Source organism: Scomber japonicus, chromosome 16 (assembly GCF_027409825.1).
Source record: "Scomber japonicus isolate fScoJap1 chromosome 16, fScoJap1.pri, whole genome shotgun sequence".
NCBI lineage: Eukaryota > Metazoa > Chordata > Actinopteri > Scombriformes > Scombridae > Scomber > Scomber japonicus.
In genome coordinates this window covers 25,520,356-25,544,175 of record NC_070593.1, presented here as the reverse complement: position 1 = coordinate 25,544,175, position 23,820 = coordinate 25,520,356, and the positions used below count along the sequence as shown (strand labels likewise).

At 41.3% G+C, this 23,820-nt stretch overlaps 1 protein-coding gene across 2 annotated transcripts in view; it reads left to right on the top strand.

The window, feature by feature from the left end:
* The window catches only part of LOC128375238 (peroxidasin), a 51,048-nt gene extending 41,171 nt beyond the window's left edge, over positions 1–9,877 (top strand). Inside the window, exons 16-23 of one of the 2 annotated variants that reach the window (XM_053335534.1) lie at positions 1,064–2,070; positions 2,208–2,704; positions 2,902–3,036; positions 3,260–3,468; positions 7,585–7,674; positions 8,071–8,189; positions 8,776–8,889; positions 9,705–9,877. In XM_053335534.1, the coding sequence (XP_053191509.1) occupies positions 1,064–2,070; positions 2,208–2,704; positions 2,902–3,036; positions 3,260–3,468; positions 7,585–7,674; positions 8,071–8,189; positions 8,776–8,889; positions 9,705–9,851 (2,318 nt within the window). In that variant the 3' untranslated portion in view covers positions 9,852–9,877. Of the gene's footprint in view, positions 1–1,063; positions 2,071–2,207; positions 2,705–2,901; positions 3,037–3,259; positions 3,469–7,584; positions 7,697–8,059; positions 8,190–8,775; positions 8,890–9,704 lie in introns of both variants that reach the window. The other variant, XM_053335533.1, reaches the window with a different exon arrangement.
* The last annotated feature ends 13,943 nt before the right edge of the window (positions 9,878–23,820 follow it).

Genomic DNA, 23,820 nt, shown 5'->3' with positions numbered 1-23,820 from the left:
CATGACATACAGACACCTAACTCATATGATGATGTTGTTAAAATATGCAATTCATTTTGAAATTGGTGTCTTGTAACTAGAGAAAACAGAAAAAAGGCTTTAGATTACCCATATAGATCTTAGGGAATCCTACAACAACCAGAATACATTGCACACATCACATGACTGAATCTAACTTTTTTCTAACTTTATGTATATAGCAGTTTTCATACAGGTTCATGTAGGTCAACGTGATTCACAGCTGATAATGAGACAGAACAAGAGAAGACCAAAAGGAAGAAAAACTATGAAGGAACCAAAAGATCCGAAAGATTTAGGATTTATAATAAAAATCTAAAATTAGATTAAGTAAAAAAAGACAGACCAAAAGAGATGAAATTAGTGAGTAGGAGCATTATATCTCTTTACTGAGGCTTCCTCTTCCAGACCCTGTTGATTCAATAGCATGATATTGCATAATAAAACTACTTTTCTTGTGAACAGACTGATATTTTAAAGTATTTCATAACATGATATTTTAGTGTCTGCTTTTCTTTATCACTGCTGCAAAATTTTTGGTGGTAGTGTTTTCAGACATCCACATTTTGCCAGAAAATGAGCAGAGAGCTCCGGGTGCAGGCAACATGGAGGGTTAGTTCCATGTTAAATATTGTTTATTTGCATATACTACCCACATTGTAATGATACAGCACTGGTCAAAAATCTGCAAAGTTTCCCTTTAACACTTCTCATGCATGACCGTAACACCACATGGCTAACACATCACAGACACACACTTAGATGTTGATGTGCTGCACATTGAAGCCTCCACAGAGGAGCTCTCACATATGGAAGCGTGTCAGGGCAGGTTATAGTGAAATACTGAAACCTTTGCCCTGAGAACAGGAGGTTCTTTCCACTCTGAGAGCCAGCAGTCATGCAAGGTTGTGTCCACTGTGAAAATATTAGATACATGTGTGTGAAGCATATAAATAGACACAAGGTTTCTGTATATTCTGACAGTTTAGGTCTTCTCCAGTCTTATCTTTTAAAACTTGTTTGCTTGTGTTGCTTGTTCTTGCAGCGTTTCGCTACAACGACCTGGTATCCCCTCACTTTCTGGAAGTGATTGCCAACCTGTCTGGCTGCACGGCCCACCGCCGCTTCAACAATTGCTCTGATATTTGCTTCCACCAGAAGTACCGCAGCCACGACGGGACCTGCAACAACCTGCAGCATCCCATGTGGGGCGCTTCACTCACTGCCTTTGAGCGACTCCTGAAATCGGTCTACGACAACGGCTTCAACCTGCCGAGAGGCGCCACAGACAGGGTCCATAATGGATACAGGTTGCCTCTGCCGCGGTTGGTGTCCACCGCCATGATTGGAACAGAGACCATCACTCCAGACGACCGCTACACTCACATGTTGATGCAGTGGGGGCAGTTCTTAGACCATGATTTGGACTCAACTGTGGCAGCCCTCAGCCAGTCGCGCTTCTCCGATGGTCAGCTGTGCTCACAGGTCTGCACCAATGACCCTCCGTGCTTCCCCATCCAGTTCCCTCCCGGCGACCCACGGCAGCTGAGAAGCGGCGCCCGCTGTATGTTCTTTGTGCGCTCCAGTCCCGTGTGCGGCAGCGGGATGACCTCTCTCCTCATGAACAGTGTATATCCAAGAGAGCAAATTAACCAGCTGACCTCTTACATTGACGCTTCCAACGTCTACGGCAGTTCACGACATGAATCCGAGGAAATCCGCGACTTGGCCAGCCAGAGGGGACTGCTCCGTCAAGGTATTATCCAGAGAACAGGGAAGCCACTTCTGCCATTCGCCACTGGACCACCTACTGAATGTATGAGGGATGAGAACGAGAGTCCCATCCCGTGTTTCTTGGCCGGTGACCACCGTGCCAACGAACAGCTTGGCCTGACCGCCATGCACACGGTGTGGTTCAGGGAACACAATCGCATTGCTACTGAGCTACTGAGACTGAACCCACACTGGGACGGAGACACCATCTACCATGAATCCAGGAAGATCGTGGGTGCTCAGATGCAGCACATCACCTACAGTCACTGGTTGCCAAAGGTAACAGACATCAGGTTTAAATTCATGTTCTTTCATCATGGTGCTATTTCTGTTTTTTAACCTTTATTGCTTGGCTCGTTCTGGTGTTAATATCGTGCAAAAGACAATAATTGACCATTCCTTTGTCCATCATTTAGATCCTGGGTGAGGCAGGCATGAAGATGATGGGTCCATACGAGGGTTACAACCCCAACATCAACTCCGGCATCTTCAACGCTTTCGCCACCGCCGCTTTCCGCTTCGGTCATACCCTCATCAACCCGATACTCTACAGGCTGGACGAGGACTTCCAGCCCATCCCCCAGGGACACATCTCCCTGCACCGGGCCTTCTTCTCCCCATTCCGCATCGTGAACGAGGGCGGTATCGACCCGCTCATCCGCGGGCTCTTCGGCGTCGCCGGTAAAATGCGGGTTTCCACACAGCTGCTGAATACAGAGCTGACGGAGAGGTTGTTCTCCATGGCCCACGCTGTGGCTCTGGACCTGGCCGCCATGAATATACAGAGAGGAAGGGATCACGGCATACCACCATATAATGATTACAGGACTTTCTGTAACCTGACCTCAGCTCAGACGTTTGAGGACTTGAGGAACGAGATAAAGAATCCTAATGTTAGGGAGAAACTGCAGAGGTAATTATACGCTCCATGTTATTATAATTATTTTCAGCAGGAAATGAAAAGTAATGGAACAAGATTTGAGACTAGTAAATGGAACCAGGATCATTTCTTGGCTGTAGTCATACTTGTCAAGAGTTTAAAGGAAGCCCAGTTTTTGTAGGGTCGTTATTGTTACATTCCTGTTGCTGACTGTTCTTCCTGTGTGGCAGGCTGTACGGCACTCCTCTGAACATAGACCTGTTCCCTGCCCTGATGGCTGAAGACCTGGTCCCCGGCAGTAGACTGGGGCCCACCCTCATGTGTCTTCTGGCATCTCAGTTCAAACGTCTGAGGGACGGAGACAGGTACAGTAAGACCGCAACACAGTCCCGCTCACCATTCACAAAAAAACGTTGAAAGAATGCCTCCAGTTCATTCAGTCAGCCACTGATATAAGGACTGCTTGGTAGAATACATTAGTAGTAGTAGTAGAATACATTGAGGGTGCCAAATTAAAGCCACAAGAAAGGCATAAAGAACTTATGATAGATCTCACTTCTCTGTCCTCTCGCCCCCCGTCTCCTTCAGGTTCTGGTATGAAAATCCGGGCGTGTTCACTCCTGCCCAGCTGACCCAGTTAAAACAATCCTCACTGACACAGGTGCTGTGTAACAATGGCGACAACATCACGCGCATCCAGCAGGACGTCTTCAAGGTGGCTGAGCTACCCCACGGCTACGGCAGCTGCAACGACGTCCCTCAGATCGACCTGCGCATGTGGCAGGACTGCTGCGAGGGTAGGTGCAAGTGGAGCAGTCACACAGGAATGGTTTTAATATTGTACTCTTTTGTTCACTATCATTTATATACACATGGATATATTATTAGAGACAACGTTACAAGCCTCATAAAGACAGGTTGGCTGTTGTACTGGATTGCATTGGATTAGATTCTAGAGGTGCACATACAGGGGTAAAGCTGGAGTAAATGTTTTACTTTTAACAAATACTTTGTTTGTTTTAATTAGCTAAAAGTAACAAGTCATGAATTGCAATACAAAGATCATCAATCAATCAGGCAATCAATCAAACTTTATTTCTATAGCAGCTTTCATGCAGGGGAATTTAGGTCAATGTTCTTCACAGTTGATTGCAAACTGATAACAAGACAGAACAAGTGTAGAAAAGAAAAGGAACAAAAACGATGAAGGAACCAAAAGAGACCAACACATAAGATAAAATAAGAATGATAAAAATGTAATAATAATAATAAAAATCTTAAATTTAATAAAGTAAAATAAGAGAAATAAAGAGATAACAAGAGAAAAAGTTTATTAAAAGCTAGAGTAGAAAATAGGTTAAAAAAAATAAAAAGTAAAATGAGTAGTTGTAAAATGAAATGAAAGTAATAAAGTTCAATAAAAGCTGGATTTAAGCTAGGTTTAAAAAGATTAAAAAGACCAGGCTCTGTCCTCCATGTCTAAAGTGAGTGTGATGTATTTTGACAACACAACTACACATCATGACTCTCTTACAGCCGTGTCTCTCTCCATTTGGCTTTTTTCATGACGAAAGAGCTCATTGAACAGCACAGGAAGTTGCCTAGACGTCTCAGTCACACAGGTTCAGCATCAGGGCCGCTTTAGCAAAATTAAAGCCATACAATATCCTCACCCTTTGTTTCCCTTTGATAAGATCTTCCTCTAGGCAGCCCAGCTTCACAATAATCACCAGTTATACGCTGCAGTGAACAACCCCCACCAACACCACCTCTTTTTTTTTTTTAAAGAAGCAAGGTCGTCCTTTGACTGTACTTTCCTCACAAGCGCTCCAGCCTGTACAGCTGATGTCAAATGGATGTCACTCAGCGTGAACGTCGCTCGACCGTGTGTGAAACTTGGGAGAACGGATGAAATGGGGGGGAGAGATGGAAGGACAAACATTTTTCCAGGCTTTCAGCACTTCATAATGAAAAAGGAGGTTTGACAGTAGAGAAACATAGAGTGGGATCATTTCTCCACGGCTTCAAAAGAGGCGAAAAAATTAAAAACCGACGCCTTTCTGTCAGATGTTGATTTTGTCTTGTTGTGAAATCAGCATTAAATACAGTTTGAAGTCAAATGTCATGAAATGTTACGGCATAGCTACTCAGCTGGATCTCCTGTGCAGTGAAACAGCAGACCACCACCACCACCACCACCCCCAACCCTCCCCTCTACCCCACTTTCCTGAACTCTCATGACATAACCAGTGTTGTGCTTTTCACAGACAGCTCCTGCTAATTGAAGCTGGTAAGAGATGGAGATTTTTTTTTTTAAACATTCCATCCTTGGGTGCAGCTGACAAAGCGAAAAAGGAGATGAATGAAGGAGGCACCCCCCTGCTGTTATAATATACCTACAGGAGGGTTTCAAGCGGTTGTTTGCTTTGTGCCATTTATTTGGAGACACGGTCAGTTGTGAAATGTCTTAGATTACAAGAGATAATCTGAGGAATTTAATACAGCTGCAGCAGCTGTAAACCATGCGATGAGTGTTTTAACAGAACAAGCAATCTTAATAATGAACCTTGTTTCATGAGTTATATGACTATAAAGAAATGAGTCACAATCAGAGGCTCATCAGCTGTTATAAAGGACTTACAAGAGAAGCATGGATAGACCTTAGATTTTAGTTCAGGGGTCAGCCATTACATAAACCAAAACCATTACATAATCACCTACAATGTTTTTATTAGGGCCCGAGCGCTGACCAGTGCGAAGCCCTATAGTATCTTATTTTTATTAGTTTACACATATACAAATAAAACACATTAAAAACAAAAAACAATGGAAACGTGCAAAAAAAAAAAAAACCCACAGTGGGGCTTAATCGAGGCACTCTCCAGTGCAATGGTTACATTAATCAAAGAAAAAAAAGAAAACTAAGATCATTGAAAGGAATAAAAAAAGAGAGATTAAGATTTTACAAGATATCAGATTTACATGCTGTACAATTGCACGAAGAATACTTAAATTAGGATTAGTGGGTTGTTAACAAAGATAATCCATAAGGGTAACATTGCTACTATAGAAGCAAACCTTTTACAGCTTTCTTAAAATTTGCAGGTGCTAAATAAAAATTTGAGATGGCAACACATTCCATCACTGAACCTCTGTAGATTTGACAGATAGGTGGCCTGAGTTTAAAGTTGTTACGGGTAGAATAGTTATGAAATTGGTGACAGTAGGAATACAATTCATGATAGAAAGGAGGAAGAGAGAATATATAATACATATATAATGCATATTATAGCATAACTATAATAAACCATCTAGAGATTTGAAGGACCGTTATCTTACAGGTCTTGACTGTGAATAAGCGAGAATAAAAACTTGTTTCTGCCTTTTGTACACTTAAAGTTATCCAGTGGGCCGGAATGGACCCCCTGGTGGGCCGGTTCTAGCCCGTTGGCCATATGTTTGACATTCCTGCCTTAGAGAAAGATTATTGAAGTCATTTTTTCATAATTTCAAAACTGCTCCGGTACCTTGTGAGCAGTTAATGAAGCGAACAGTGATTTTCTAGCGATACCATTCACTGTGAAACATACAGCCGCTTTTCCATTTAATCAAATCATGCATGAAGTGTCGAGTGATGCTGTGAACTCACTCCAGATTGTACTGACAAACAGCCAGAAGTTCATGGATTTTGCCGCCCATGTTACCAGAGTCAATAAAATTCCACTGGGTTAACACTTGATGTGACACTTGAACGGTCTGAGCTGGAATACATTGTTATGTTCCTCTATGATATGATGCTGCTGGGAGAAGATATATTCCATCAGTTAGATGAATTTTATAATAACAGGTAAATGCAAAGACTAGAGTCTGGCACCTTGTTGAATGAATAATCACTGAGCTACACCGAATGATACCTTCATCATCAATTTATTGTCTTCTAAGAGTGAGAGACATTATACTGGGATTAAAAACAAACAGTTTGACAAGCCACACATGGTGCCTCAAAGTTATTCTCCTTCCATCCCACATTGTGACCCCGGCATCCCCTCTTTCCTTGACAAAATGTACAAGGGAAGAGCTGAGCTAATAAACAGGGTGTATCCTGCCAGAAACATGGGGGGGGTCAGCCTGTCAGGAGAGCTGTAGCTACAGTCACAGTTGTGTTTGGCTCAATTAGGAGAGAGGACACCGCTGGGAACTATATATGTGCCTGTGTGTGTGTGTGTGTGTGTGTGTGTGTCAGCAGGGTTTGAGCATTCATGTGTGCACTCATGCAAATCTGTCAACATGAGATAGGAAGTCCTTGTTATTAGATAAGTGTTTGTCTTTTAACAGCGTGTCATCTGGTAAATCAAAGACATTCTAAAGCCGAGCAGCCACTTTAAACTTGCACAGATAAAGGTGCAGCCCGTCACATTCATCTGTCCTTCTTCAGGTTTATTATCAACCGTCTCTTGATGATCTTTGCTGATGCTCAGCATGCCCCCTGATGTTTACTGGAGCGAGACCAGACCGGTGTGTGTGTGTGTGTGTGTGTCTCTTTGATCTGGGTACAGTGATGGCAGCGTGAGAGTGAGGCATGGTAATACAATAAGCCTCAGAGTCTTGGATTAGCACTGTGAGGCAGATAGAAAGTGGCATCAGTGGTTATGGTTTCCTGTTTCATGTGTGTACAGTATGTGTGTGTGTGTGTGTGTACGTGAACGGACAGCTGAAATAAGACAGCAGGTTTTTTTAAAATGTATTGTGGTGTCTTCATTATTGCCACTCTGTCATAAATGAATGTATCATGATTGAAAAAGCCACTTTGCGACAGTAATGACTCATTTTCTCATCAGCCTCTATGACTGTTCTTTTGCATTGTTAGTGTTTGTTAGTGAACTGCAGTGTTTTCCTGTTTTTGACACCACCAGACTGCAGAACCAAGGGCCAGTTCAACGCCCTGTCCTACCACTTCAGGGGACGCAGGTCAACAGAGCACAGCTACAAAGAGGGTCACCCTGGTTACAGCATCCAGGAGAGCAGGTAACACAGCAGCAAGGCATTAATAATGTGTGTGAGCAGCAAATATGTCACATGATAGGAAAATGATGTATTTAATTCTCACACCCAATCTTGAGGCAGTTGTTCCAGTGACAAAGTGTGACTGTCATTTAAATGCTTTGTCTGAACAGTATATACTAATAACAGAAAACTGACTTAGCTAATGTGACACATTTAGCTTCTTCTTGGTCATGTCCATGTATCATATGATCCATATATAGTCCATATATAGACATGATTATGCTGATAATTTGGTTTTTGTTTTATAAAGGCTAAAGAGATGATAATTGTAGAAATCTTAAAGTTAATTTTTATCTTAATTCATTTTCATGTTTGTCTTTTCAGCCCAGTGGAAGAAGTCGGAGAAAGAGCCAATGTTACTGTGACCTCCAAAATAATCACTGAACCCTCAGTCAGCGACTTCCAGGACTTTGTCTCTGACATGCAGAAGACAATCACAAGTTTACGAAAGCAGGCATGTATCTACACACACACACACACACACACGGATTCATTTCTGTCTGTTTATTCCCTGATTTATCTTTACCGATGATGCTGGAACGCCTCACTGGAAAATCTCATGTCTGGTCATAGAAATAAATTTCTGCGTCTTTGAGTTCATTTGTAGAGCAGAGTTCTGACTTTTTTTTTATGTGTAAAAGGGGTCAATTGATAGTTTGACATCCCCTCTGCTTCCTAGTAAATTTAAATGAGTTCCATCAGTCTAATCATGTTTGGCTCTCTAGTCTGTTATGTCTGTTTAGAGGAACTCTGCTGAGGGGCTTACACATTGACACTCTTAAGCCCCATACATACAGACATGTTTCCCATTAACATGTCAGAGGTACAGTTAATACCTCAGGATGGGGGCCCCAGCATCCTGACCGTGTCCTCTGGTCAGCTGCACAGCGGATGATACAATACAAGTAAAAGTCGAGGGGGGGGGGGGGGGGGGGGGTCTGATGAGTTTACAGAATGTGGTAGTAACCTTCACTTGATAGTTCATATTCTACTGCAGTTTATATGTCTGACTCACATTTCCTGCCCTCCTATCTCTGCAGATTAAAAGACTTGAAACCCGTCTGAGCAAGACTGACTGCACTGATAACGAGGGACACGAGAGAACAGATGGAGAGCGGTGGAAAAAGGATCCCTGCACCATATGTGAATGCAGAGTACGTTCAGCATATACTAGACAATTAGCCACACACACACATTTTCACACACACACTTCTACCTGGTCTCATATTTCTCTTCATGTGAGCAGTCTTCCCTGTTTTAAATGGCCTACTTTCTCTGTCTGGCACCCCCTGCCAGTAGTTTCACCTCTTGGCAGCAGCATCCTCCTCTTGGCACCAGCGTCTCCTCTCACAGAGTGTTTGTGTGCACCGGCCGCTTTTTTCTCCTGCCTTTCATTCTTTATCTTTCTACTTTTTTTTTTTAAAGTGCCAACCGCTGGCAGAGGAGACGCTCACCCACATGCTAAACGAGGCTGTCTCTTTCTATCCTTCAATCCTCTCCATCCCGCCCTCTTACCTTTCGTTACCCACTCAAGTTTATTCAGCCCAGCACGTCCGATAACATACCTGTCACTTTCTCTTTTCTTTCTATCTGTTTATCTATTCCCTCCTGGCTTCCTCTAAACTACCTCCATCCACGCCTCTCTCTGTAATTGGAGTGTTTTTTTGTCGTAATTAAATTTGGCAGGCTGAAGCAGAATGAGGAGGGTGAAACCGTCTGGGAAAGAGCAGTTTGGTTCAACTCATCATGTTGTTGCTCTAAAAACAAAGCGCCTCATTGTTCAGATGAGCTGTCGTCGAGCACCTTAACGAAGGATGGTCATGGGCAAACCTTGTCAGTTTCTGTTCAGTCAAACAAAAGCACAAGACCAGCTAACACATTATTTTATTTAGACACTTTTCTCTGTTTCTGATCTAATAAAGTAATAAAATTGACCTTTTGGCCTTTCTCCCCCCCCCCCCCCCCCCAGGACACCCAGGTGACCTGCTTCGTGGAGTCCTGTCCACCGGCCGAGTGCAAACGACCCGTCAAGCTAAAAGGCGCCTGCTGCCCGATGTGCCTCCAACAGACAGAGGTGGAGAGCCAGCAAACAGCAGACACCCACCAACACCAATAATCCTCAGGACTCCCCGATAAAAACTAGTGTCTGAAAGTCACACGCTCACACTCAGACATCCAGAACCAGAGAGGATGAGACTCCTGAAGGTGCGCTAACCTGAAGCCACCAATAGCCTCAATAGACCCAATAGCCTCATTTTTTTTGTATTCTTTTCTTTGATCAGGGGAAGGGGGGGGTGATTTTTTTAATGTTTTTTTTTCCTTTTTTGGATTGTTGCCCCCTCCAGGGCTAGCAGCCTGAGGCTCGGTTTAAATTCACTGGCAACGAGCCAGCGATTACTAAATGGATTTCTATCTGAACCGATGGGTGGACAGACGGACGGATGAATGGGTGGATTGTAAACAAGACGGACAACCTCTCTCCTCCTCGCTCGGAGTCCACCGAACAGAGACTCCTGAAGTGTAACAAACAGCCACCGCGTCTCCTGCAACTAACACTCGGTGACCAAGCGCAGGGCCAGTTGCCGTCAAAGAGCGGGAAAGGGAAGTAGATTGTAAAGGCGGTAGCCATTTGTTTTCTCACACACACAAAAAATTCTCAGGTTAGAGATGCCGAAAAACTGGTGCTATTTCCCCCCGTTTTTTTTTTCATTCATGATTTAATCACTAAATAAGATCCTTCTAAGTATTGTCTTTTGTATGCAAAGCAACCTATATACACTCAGTATATGCCTTTTTATGCTAAATCACAATTGAGAGGATCGTTTTATTCAATTTAAAAGACATTTTATAAATAGAGTTACTTCATCTTTAATCTAAGGTGCTTTATATCATGTTATTAAAATCTATTTTTCTTCCCTTTTTGTATAAAAAATGCTTACATATGAAGATAATGTGAAGCCCTTCAAAAATGTTTGTAATGCAAAAGAAATGTCTACTGATTACTGCTCCACTATCCATGGACAGCGTGTTAGTTAACTTACTTAATGTGTCTGCTGGCCTGTCCTGAACTTGAGTGAGGCGGAGCTGTGTGGCGCTCCCCATTGCAGGACACTCCAACCAGCTCTTGCACTGTTGTGCTCCTTTTTCAAAGTTTTTTCTTTTTTTTTTTTTTGCTTTCAGAAAGCAGTGAAAGAATTTTTTTTTTACCACTGTAATATTGTGAACTTTGTCCCAGTATTTTTTCCTCAGTCCTCTAAAAGCCAAATGTATGATTTTAGTATTTAGTAACTTCTAAAATTACATAAACAGCACATGTCTATCTATGGAACTATGTATGAATGTTGTAATAAGGTCAGGATTTAGCCTTTGGTACTGCTAACTCTACCACAGCAGTATTCTTCTTCTGGCCTTCTCACAGATGTTTTTTTTTTATAATTCTTGTATAGTCTTTAGTCCACAGACTAACAAACAATTGAAGGACTGCTATCACAACTGTTGACTGTTCTTCTCTGCTGTTGTGGACCTGCAGCTCTCTAGCTCCAGTTTACACAAGGACACGCTTGCATGCATTCCTTTGTCAAGCAACCACTTTTGACTCCTCCTCCTTTTTCCCCTCTTTTAAAAAATTTTTGCTCATGTGTGTTCAATTTTTTGGATATTTTACCCTGTGAGGATTTGTCTCTCAGTGTTGATACAGTTTAGGAATGCTCGCCCCTGCTCGTGTTTCTTTGCCATGTTGAAGTTTTTCAGACCGGGGTGACGTCATTCAGCTGAGCATGTGTGGAGCGCAGGATTCTCTGGCCCTCTGACCCTCATTCCACTGTAATGGAAGCCATATGAGAGAGGGGGAGGGGGGGGGCGAGGGTAATGTTTTTTTGGGGGGGCAGGCAGGCGGTGACAATTTGGGATACAGCGTCAATCAAAACAAGCCTCCACCATCTCGCTATCGTACACACCCAGACAGACCTGACTCCTGTCAGCTGGCCTTTACACACGTACTGTACATAGACGGCTGCCACTCACTGAACCCCCCCATGCACTGGCTCACCTAGCGTAAACACAAGTCACGATTTTTGTTTTCCTGTTTTTGCTCGGCTCCTAATTGTGGCGAAGGGGCTGCAGCTGCAATGTTCCTCTCTCCATTGTTTTCTTTATGTGGTAACGTCCTGAGCAAGCATCTGTCACTAAACAGAAATAATACTCTCCGGAATGTTCCATTCAGGATTCCAGATGGATTACGGGGACGGCAGTCGCACTGGCAAATTAGTATCATATCATATGTTTAAGTATACTGGACAGGTTTGTACATCAAATTGTGCGTTTACAGTTTTCCTCTCTTTTCATTACTTTCTGATTGTGACTCCACCAACTAAAGCAGTATGTAGTCATCCTATTTCCAACATGTCTTCCTTCATGTTGTATGTATGTTTTACTGAATTTAGTATTTTGATATATTTTCATAGACTTTGTATGGATGAGTGTGTGTCTCAGTAACAGGCTAAAGGTATTTTGGCAAGTGTCCCATGTTTTGGCTGCCAAAAGCACTGTGAGCTCTCTTCAATACAGGTTGTCATATTCATATATCTGTTGTATTAGTTCTTTCTTTTTTTTTTGTGAAATTTTCACCACATCTTTTTATTCTTTTTATCCCCCCCTAAAAGAAATCCCAGTGTCAATGGAATGCACTGCTCTGCAAGACTGAACATGCTTTACCTACACTGTCCCTTAACAAGTGGTCAATGTGGATATACTAGTACCTATCATGACATTTGTATTGTACGTTTGCCAAAGAATGGTTTGCACTGTAATGTATGCCTCTCAACAGTAATAATTAATAAATAAGCCACATTTGAATTACAGATCATGATGGCGCTGGTTCTTTTTTTTCTGTCATTAGCTCATCACTACTCTGATATTTGGGGATTTTTTTGCTTTTGCTCATAAAACAACAGCTTAAACAAGTAATGCTGATCATGGATGTTTTCATGAAGTTGTAACTTTAAAGGTGCAGTGTGTAGGATTTAGTGGCATCTAGTGGTAAGGGTGCAGATTGCAACCAACTGAAGGTAGGTATATCGTGCAGATTGGCAGTATAGGTTTAGGCATGGTTAGGGTTAGGGGTCCAATGTGTGTCATGTAGTAAAGTGACCGTGTTATGTAGGCCTCCCTCCCTTCAAAGCATGTAGAACAGGGATGTCCAAACTATTCCATAAAGGATCATGTGGCTGCAAGTTTTCATTCCAACCAAGCAGTACAACACCAGGCTTGACTCATTTAATCAACTGATCTCAGACAGTCGATTGGTCAAATCATGTGTGCTCTTGTTTGGTTGGAACAAAAACCTGCAGGTACACGGGCCACAAAACTGTTTGGTCTGAACCATTGCGGTGCAACATGGAGAACTGAAGATCTGAAGGTGTCATTCTAAGCTAACAAAAAGATTAGCTTAGTTTCAGGGGATTTCATACCAAATTAAAAATACTTGAATATTATAATCAATTTCTGCCAAGTCCGTTCCACTAGCTGCCACTAAATTCTACACACTGCACCTTTAAAATTATTCTAGTACAATAAACTTTCTTAGTAGTTCCTGTTCTTCCATGGGAACCTAAAGTTCCTCTTGATATTTGCATTTGCAGACTTGACCATACTTGATAAATCTTGCTTCCCTTTTTTTCTTCTTTGTTGCTCCGTCAGGTTTTGACATGAAAGACTACTCTATGTAAATCCAGTTTATAGATAAACCAGCCGAGAGCAGCTGCAAAGTGTTTGGGGAATGCTATTTGTAAGGTGAGTAATATTAGCAGTTGAAACATTAACCCTGAGAAGTTAGTGGTCCCATGTTTAGTCTTGCGAACAAACCCACAAACTGCATTTAGACCTGTGGTTTGTGGCAAATGATCTCAGCTCTTTTTCAGATCAGAACACAAAAGACTCAGAATCTCAACGTAACACAAGCTTTCCCTCCTGTACTCCTGCTTCCCTCGGCCATCTCCAACTACATCCCCCTGCTTTTCCCTTTCCATCCACGGCCCTGCCTCGGCCCTCTATACTCCTCCCTGTAGACTCAGCGCTGGCAGCCGGGGCAGTGAGTGGACGGAGGCTCTGGAAAGAAAACCGGACCAGGAAATGAGGTTTCCAGTGGCTGCACAGATAAAAGCCTTCATCTTCTAGCCAGGCAGGAAAAGACATTATCACCCTGACAACAAGGGACCTACCTTACTTACAGTAATAGGTCTATTCCGGGGAGATCCAAACATGAATACACACACACACACACATGTACTTCCTTTAGTGGTTTTTTCACCCTGGGCTTGCTGCTGAGTTTCCCTTCCCCAAAGATACAAGCTGTTGTTTGAATGAAACTTTTTCTGTGTACTTTGGAGAGAGACGTCCAATCTGATTATGCAAGAAAGGGAATGCTGTAAATGGAGGCAAGACAATATGACGCACACTGAAATTGGTCAGCTATCAGCACACAATATCTGCTTTATTTAACCAAGACTACTGTATCTTAGACCTGAATCCTCATCCAGTGCTTTTCAGATCTTGAAGCAGACTACAGGAAAGAGGCCGAGAATTGTGGCTTTCAGGGTTTGGATGGGACACAAGCCTGCAGCTGCACAAGCCTGGCTACCCAGCAAGCCTCTCACTTCCCACTCATCACATACTGGAATTTCATTTAGGCAATTGGCTCTCCGCGTTGCACCTCTCACTCGCCAAAGGTGGGGAATTCTTTCCCCTTGCTAATGGAACGTCACTCTCATTTCCAGAGCGAGGCGGATGAAAGAGAGAGAAGTGGTGTCCCGCTGGGGGAAAATAAGTTTTGCATCCCGGGACTGAAAAGGACTGCGGTGATGGCTTGTCACCCCCAGTGGGTGGGAAATGTCATGAGATGGCTTCCCGCTATTGTTTTTGGCGCTGCTACACAAGCCTACTGAGTTTATAGTGCAGGTGTTTGCCTGGGCAGGACAAGTATGTGTAAAACATCTCAGGAAGGTATGACCTGCTGAAAATCACAAAGGATGCAGTCCACTGGCATCAGCTGAGTAATAACTCAATGACTGAGTTATTTTGAATTTTTGGGTTTTAAAAAGAGTGGAATATGTCCTTGGGTTGTTCATGGTTAAAATCATCCTCTGAAGTATGTAATCAGTAGATTTCACAGCAGTTTCTTATGTTAAATTGTACATTTTGAGATGGTGAAATAGTTTGTGTAACTCCTAGGATCCCTGTAGCTATGTTATATTTATCTTGAGTGTGTAGTACAATGAGACAGGGCCTGAGTTCATTGTTGAACTGTTATGTGTAATATTACCCTGTAATTTACCTCTTTTGATTGTTACCACAATTTTGATATCAAAACTTCCTCAACAAAATTACTAAGGACGCTACACAACTGTACTTTAAATGCAATAATCCTTTTACAGGTATTTATTTACAAAATGAGATAAACTACAATTTGGGAACTCTTTCTTTGTGAAATAAAATAAACAATACTCAAAATGTTATAAATAAAAGTGTACAAAATGAAATATCAGGTTTCCTTGGTTTTTAAACCTTTTCCTTTTAGTTTCAAAATACTCTTCTATACCTTTATGTTCAGTAAAAAAGAAGAAGAAATTTAACTTTCTTTTAAATAGCTTTTATATAAAATAAGTACCTTTTAGATACCTTAAATCAAAATAGTTACCTATCCAATGCCTTTTAAACGAAAAGTTACCTTTTAAATATGGTTGATATTAACAAAACACAGTTTCAATCACATACAAATAATCAAAATCAATCAATATATACCTGTGGGCCCACACATTGGGTCAGATGCAAGAACCATGCGTATGAGTGATTTACAAGGATTTGCCGCATTCACCAATTTTCTCGTATTTTGGATTTTCTCTTAGGTACGAATAACATTTACGAGATGCATGACACCTCCACATGGGTATCAAGACCAAACAACAACTTTATGATACAATATAGCCAAGCACGATACAGTAGCTATACCACAGAGTGATGTAACCTACTGTAGTTTATCAGCACAAAAGACACAGAGAGGTCAAGCTGTTTAACTGTCAAACGTCCTCTGCCAGCTTGCCCTGCGTTGTCATCCCGGGTGTTAGCAGGTCTTTGCTGACAGCAGTCCGGCAGCAGGTGTAACATCAGCGGTTGAGCTTCAGAGTCTAACTGGATTTTCTTTTTAACATCACTGTATGCTGACTACCACTTAAGAGAGAAATGAAAAATGTCGATTTAGGTAGATATATCAGTCATTTAAATTGATAATTGAAACAATGATAATGCAAGCTTACAATATAAATATTAACGGCCGAAACTACAAAGCGACTTGTCCACAGTTACTTTTACACAGTTACTTTTACACAATATAAACTGACTATTTATTAATAACTTTTATTCATTTAATTGAAATATTGCTTATCGAAGTAACAGTTTAACTCCCTGGCTGATGACATCTCCTGGCATAATTCATATTCAGTCATTTTTGTTTTTATTTCTGTGACAGTGCGCGCAACCGCTGAAACAGTGTTCACAGCACGGCTCATTTTTCTTCATTCTTTGTCTTTCTCAGGACCTTTAATTCCACCACTTCCACACTAAATAATAACAAGTGTTTCTGTTGATCTGAGAACAGGGCCTCAGTCTGAGAGCTCGTAAAGTTCTTATTCTTATTCACAACCTGCCAGACGTCTGACCTTATATGGTATTTTGGGGGCGTCATTCGTGTTAATTTACTATTCTCAGAACATGTTCATTTAGAACAGGTGGGATTCATCATGTTTACGAAGGTCATTTACGAACTGTTTCCTGGTGATAGGAGTGTTTGGTGAATCCAACGTGGCACACTAGTAAATTCCACCTCACGAAAAAAGTACGACAGATTTAAGATATGAACATATTCTTGCATCTGGCCCAATCACTCCTTAATCCTGATCAGGCCTGATTTGAAGCTGGGGTGCGGTGAGGCCTAAAAACTTTAATGGCTGCTTCACTCTTACATGAGCAGAAACAAAAAACATGTGCATTGTAGTTAATTTAGTTCAGTTAGTACTCACGAATCCCAAACGAGTTGTTAGTGGGGATAGCGGGCACAGGGGCAATGGTAGTCACAGTTGAGCAGCTAGTACACATCATTGAAGAATCACAGGAAGAAAACAGCGGAGTCCTTCCACTGGGAAGACCGGGAAACCCGCAGCGACCTCTCTCTCTCTCCACATCTCCTTTAAGCATATTAACTCAGTTGAGCCACAATACCAAACGCTATTTCATGGTGAATTAACGTGAAGTCTGTTTTAACTGGAAAGCATTATAATGCTACAGTAACAGTATGATATCAAGGCACATTTACATGGTATGCTAAGCTAACTAGCAAGTCACTAACTAACATCACACATCACGTCTTATCACTACAACAGTTAGTTACAGCACAAAAAAGAAGGCACACACCTATTTACCTTTTTTCGGATTACAAAAAAGTTACTATCAGGACCACGAATAGTCGACTTTGCAGATAAAACTTGAAATACTCTCTCTCTTCTAGCGAAAACCCAACACTGCCCTGGCCTACGCAACTTGTCCCGCCCCTTACCGAGGGAATGGCTTTGGTTGGCTGTTAGTTTGTTAAAGCCCAAATGACAATACAGAAACAGATTGACTGACATTAAACTCTAACATGTTAGGTTGCACGGCTGATTACACAGACTTTAGATCAAACAAACTCCTTTTCTCCTGAATAACGGATTTTTAAAGAAACATAAATCTTTTTACAAATATTTATTAAACTTTTTAAACTATAAATAGCATATTTTTTAAACTGTAGGTACACATGATATTATGCATTTTTCCAGTACATATTTTGGCCAGTTTTAGCATAATGATATTTTGGGTTTTTATACAACTATTTATATGCTGTGTTACTGATTTTATGCACTGCAGTCTGAATGATTTTAGCCAGGGCTACACCTGGAACTGTTCAAACTGGATGGACACAGATATGTTTTTTCAGTTTAAAGTTTTGGACAAAAGAACACACCAAAATGTCCATCCATTTACCCCTCTGCAAGCAGTTAAATATGTTGAGAAGTTGAAGCAGCACTAATCAATATTTTTTTATACTAGCAATGAATCAAATGAGTACTGTAAAATGTGAAATATTGCTGCAACCTAAATCGTGTACTTCTGTACTTGCACTTAATATTTTGAGTGCATAAGTGTGTTCACACTGAGACTTATGGGAAAATTCAGTGCACTATGAGTACCTGGATGTTGCACTCAAAACAAAGTTGAGTGTGGAAGTATGGACACTTCTCGCCCTCAATGGTTGCCATCTTGGTTATGGGAGGAATCACTTTTCTGGAAGTGGTTGTTTGATTTGAGACTATTTGTACACAAATAAGTACATAGTGTATACAGTGAAGTGTACTAACAGAAGTGTGTGATTTGAGATGTAGCATATGTCTCATAAAGATGAAATCATTGAAAAAAGAGCCAACTCTGCAGTTCGCCTCAGCTCAACAAAGCTTCTCAACCTCATTGTTTTGTTTCTCTGACCTGCCACTCACCCCTCATTAACCTTGTTTACAGCCTGTTTACAGTGAAAAAGCCTCTGATAAATGTGCTCCACACTATCTGGCCAGAACAAACAATAGCGTGTGGAGCACTGAGCAGCTAGAGAACCAGGCATTTAGCTATTTTCATGTATTACTCAACCCACATCTCAAACTAGTCTCAGGACAATGAGACAAGAGCCTTGGTATCAAAGCTGCATCTTATCAAAACCCTCCAGAAGTTCAATTTTATAACAACACTCATAACACAATTTTATATTTGGGAAAGGAAACAACTTCAACCTGCTGAATTTTGATAAGGACTGTTACTGCTCAACATTTCAGCCTCATCACCTTTGATATGACCAGGTGTCATAAATCATTCCAAGCTGCCAAACCACAATAAAATGGATTGTTCAGGTTTCTTTGAGGCAGTGACGAGAAGATCTACACATGCCCAGTGGAAAAGTCGTGATCAACAAACCTGGCAACAAACTCATTGGCCTAATTTGCAGTAATTGTCTCCTCAGGGGGTCCCTCCCTGGTGGTGGTGCAGTCAGTGAGCTTCAGATCCCTCCAAACAACCTTTTGTTGTCCTGAAAATTCCCTTCTATTTATATTCCCCTCTTTACCTGTCAAAAAGGCTTTTTCAAGTCTCTGGGTAGAGATTTAATCATCCTGTCAGGACCAGCTGCCCTATTTGTCCCAAATAACAGATGCTGCTTTTAAATAGTTTTAACATTTGTGGTAACCCATAGAGACACATGTAACGGATGCACATAGATACTAGCACAGAGATTCATCTAACATATTACTCTGTCAGATTCTTTGTCCACGTTATCCTCCACATAGAATAATGTTTGATTTAGTTATAAGAGGCTGCTGGATATGTGTTTTTTTATGTATGTTAAACATGCGAGACTCAAATATTCTATTCAGTCTAGTTAGGTAGATCACAAAATCAGTTTTTGTAGGCATGGACAGGATAGAAGATAATATGTTAAGGCTGAAATCTCCACTAATGATAATAACATAATGACATTTGTGTTGGTGGGGCCATTACAGCACTGGCTGACAGATAGCTGAAAACGACCAACAATAAAAAAGAGAATAAATTCACCACAGCCCTGCCAAAACATGTTTCATATGTCTTATTAATCGATTTAACTGTATAAACTTTACATTGTATCTCCATACATAATGGTCACCACACCCTCTCCACACTTCTATACTATTCTGTAGGAGAAATATTAAATTGCTTGTGTCTATTAACTACATTTAATATTTTATCCTAAAATTTTGAAAAATAACTCAATTTTAAAGCTGTTCTAATAAATATTTTTTAAATGAACAGCAGATGAAATGACTTTGTGTAATGTGAAGGGAGTCGCTGCTGGTATGAACCCACAGAGAATTATCACCCGGCTTCCCACAGCTGTGTGAAAGATTTTACTGTCTTTCACATTGTTGTTTAGGTTTTATCAGCCAAAAACATTACAGTTTGGTTCAGCCTCACTGCTTCCATCAGCAATGTTTCCAATCACAGCAGGCTGCTGTTTTCAGTGAAGAAGTTCTGATAAACCTGTACTGTACACCACATTCCCAGGCACAGACAGCTAAAAACAGAACAAATATTGTCCAGAAACAAGAGTCCAAATGAATATTAATGTTGCTCCATGTTGCTAGAGCTTTGTTAATAAGTTCAGGATATAAGGTGATAATACTGCATGTGTTGAAATGCAGCCATAATGACCAGAATGCAGGTTTTAAGTAGGTATTTCAATACTTTTCCATAAAAACAATGTATTAAATGTCATTGTGTAATATAAGAGACGTTAAGAGAATTATCAGTGACTCTGCAACTCCTCTTGGCTTTATGAACCTTTACAGCCAGTCTCAGCTCATTGTTTAGCTGTCTTACTGCAACTTTTCTTAGTTGGTTCACTCTTGGTGCTCGCATACCACCAAAAAACTCAATGTAGACTGCCTGCACAGCACCAAACAGCAAACAAAAAGCTGTAGACTACTCCGAAGCTGAAAAAAGAGTGAATATTGGACTTACATTCACCAGATGGACAGAAACAAGACTCTAAATGAATGATAATGTTGCATTGACTTTAACTGCTGGATGTGGGAATAAGCAACTTATTGCTAACAAGTTCAACATATCAATCCTAAACAGCCAAAGCAGACCACAAGCTACTAGAATCTGCCTTCACAATCACCATTTATTATTTCTGTGTAAAAGCTTATAAAGTGTCCCATTCCTCAAACAGCATTTGGAGCCTTCACAGACTGTTGCAGCCAGGATTTTATGTTGACATGAGTTAAAGTGAGTGAGGGTTCAGTGCTTAGAGTGGATGTTGTTATAAGGTTTATGTTGTTTGCTTATACCGACACTTTGGTAGTATGGGATATAGCCTCGAAGGGTCGCTTACAAGGTTTTGAAATTGTTTTTGAAGAGAATTAGTACCACTGATATGATTGATCTTGTTGACTTCATGATAGATGTACATTCAACTACAATATATCTGCTTGTGCTTATGGTTTAGCCATTAACAGAATAACATATTGTGTAGTGTGTTGTATAGTGTGTGTGTGTGTGTGTGTGTGTGTATGATGCATCGGTCTGTAGTTGAGCACTTGCTAGACTTCCACACCTGTGTTCCTCTTTCCCCCTTCAGTCCCTGATGTCATTCTCAGCTTTTGTTGTTTCCACCTCCCAACGTTTAAGTTACACTAATGCGATTTACGGCTGTAACTCAGCGCCAAATAGAGTGCTACATTTGACCCCTCTCCCCCCTGGAGGGACTTTCTCCCCCGTATGAAAATACCAAACTCCTTTCCCAGGTCTATTAATTGTAATTGCCAAAACAGAATGTATCCTGTCGCTGAAATATAGACAAAACAGGTCAACAGATAAGAGGAGTCATCCAGCATAGATCATCTCGGATACAGTGTGTTTGTGTGTGTGTGTGTGTGTGTGTGTGTGTGCGTGTGTGTGTGTGTGTGTGTTATCAGACTGAACACAGGGGGAGAGCAGGGCAGTGGGCTGAGAAGAACACACAGATCCCACCAAGTAATTGTTGCTGATAGGAAGCCGAGCTAATCTCATATGAGGACTGGCGGAGCGCCTTGCTGGCAGATGACTGACTGGCAGATGGGATGACTCAGTGCGTGACCGACTGACTGGCTGACTGACTGGCTCGCTGGTTGATTTGCCTGCATTCCTTGGTGGACACCAGCGGGGTACAGTCTGACCCAGCATGATAATCCCTTCGCTGCCAGGACCCCTAATCAGCTCTCCTGTAGACCCGAAATGAGCTAGCTAATGGGGGGAGTCGTCCTGACACATTAAAGGAATGTATGTTCACACGCACACATGCACACACTCCCACTACGACGCCAAATAGGCTATCAGTCTGCCAGGCAACTTTAGTATCTTTCTAAATGAACACAATCCTGAACCAGATAAATGAAGTTGAGGAATTTTCGTGTGAGGTGTTGAGGTTAGGGTTAGGTTAAATTAACAGAAACCCCAAGCAAGACATTGATGCTTTGAATACACATCTTCATCCAAACATGTACACATTAGTTTTTATTGGGGGAATTCACCTAGTATGAGATATCACTCAGGAAGGCCAAGCCAAAGCTACCGCTGTGAGCCAAACACCATCAGGAGTGTCGGGTTGATATCAGGCACAAAACAAAGGAGAACTTGTTTCTGTTGTTTTATTAAGGATTAAAAATGAAGTCTTTCAAGACTGCTATGTGCTCCTGTTGCGTGTGCATGTCTGAGTAGCATCTTAAATGTCCAGCTAGTTTCACAAGATGTCATCAAACAGAGTCAAGATAGAATCAGGCCCAGTGAAGCTCAACATTACCTCTTGTTGTTTCTACTGCCAACCTAAAGACTATAAAGATTGCTTGTACTAAAAACCAAAAGAATTTGGGTAGGCAGAAGACTGCTCTCAACATGTAAAACTCAAATCAGCCATTAGATGTCACTAATGCTACAGCTAGGGCAAGATCCCTCACTGACTTCCCATCAGCAAAATTGTATAAATCTTTTTGTTGGAATGCACAATCAAGTTTGAGGTACAGCTACAGAGAATCACAGCCCATGTCCAGGCAGTGGTGGATAAGTATGTAGTATGTATTTGTATGTGCCCTAAATACTTTAGCTTTAAAATCAAGCTTCTAAACTGCAGAGAGAGCAACGTCTACCAGACAGTCAGTTTCTAACCACTGAGACTTAAATCAACACCTCCTGGAGCAGCTGTATATTAAACGACTTCCAGTGGTTTAAGAGTGGTAATCCTTCCAGGAAACTCCAGGAAGGGTTTTGTTCATTTTGACAGAACATTAACACTTTGTTACAGCTGTTAAAGCACAGTAAAAGGGAGCAGATTATCAAAAATAGAGTTAAATAGAGCTGGGTATCGTTTAAAAAATTATGATCCCAGTACCAATCCAAGTTAAATTGAATACAATTCCACAAATGATCAATTCCAAACGCTTGCATTGATTGGCTGCGAGCAAGTCCATACAAATAGTCATATTTTCTAGCTCTGGGTGCAAAAGGGATTGATTGCAGGTATCATTTGACAGGAGACGTTCCGCTACTACTCTGTATCGATTTTTGACATTGTCGGTTGATACCTTAAAAGTATTGAGTACTGATAACACTAAAAATTAACATGGTGTGTGTAGTGTGTAAAACCTTCTTTTTTACTAACCCTAACCCTAACCCATTACAGCATGGGTGAGGACAGGGACCATCTATAGTTTGCCCTGCTTCTAAGCATAAGTATATATTGCTGTTACCTGTTGCTGTAAAGGTGCAGTCTTCTGTTGCTGAGAGTACTGGAAAATGACAGCTTTCTTTGGCTCTCTGTTGGGTCTAACATCCACCACAGGCTTGTTAAATGATATAGCTGGCTTTATATGGCTATATGTAGTGTTAACAAATCTAATGTGCAGAAATAAACCAGTGATGAATTAGTCTTACTTAGAAGTATTGTGTGTGCATCCAAACTATGAAATGATCTTTTCCTCTGTGTCATAGACTTCCCTTGTTGTCCGAAAAATATTAAAAACATGTCAGTAAGATACACCTTTGCACTGTTCATTTGAACTAAACATTTTTATCAGGCAGAGATATTTTGAAACAGACTCATCGGACATTATCTAACCAAACAGAAAATGACCAAAAAAAAGGCAGCATGAAAACTTTCCCCTTTGATGGTTTCCTTATCAGCACCAGCACAAGTTGGGACAAGTCAAACAATTCGACTTCTACATGCTATTGTTCACAGACATCTGGTAAAGACCTTGTTTTTGCACACAAAAGAACTTGGAGCGAATACATACACACACATCTATTAAGACAATACACAATGGTGCTACAGTAAAGCCATTCAAACGGTGATGACTCTTGGGAGAGTGAATCACAAGCTAATTGTGGTTAGTCAAAGCAGTGACTTCATTATCAAACACCAAATGTTTAGCTGACCGTACTCA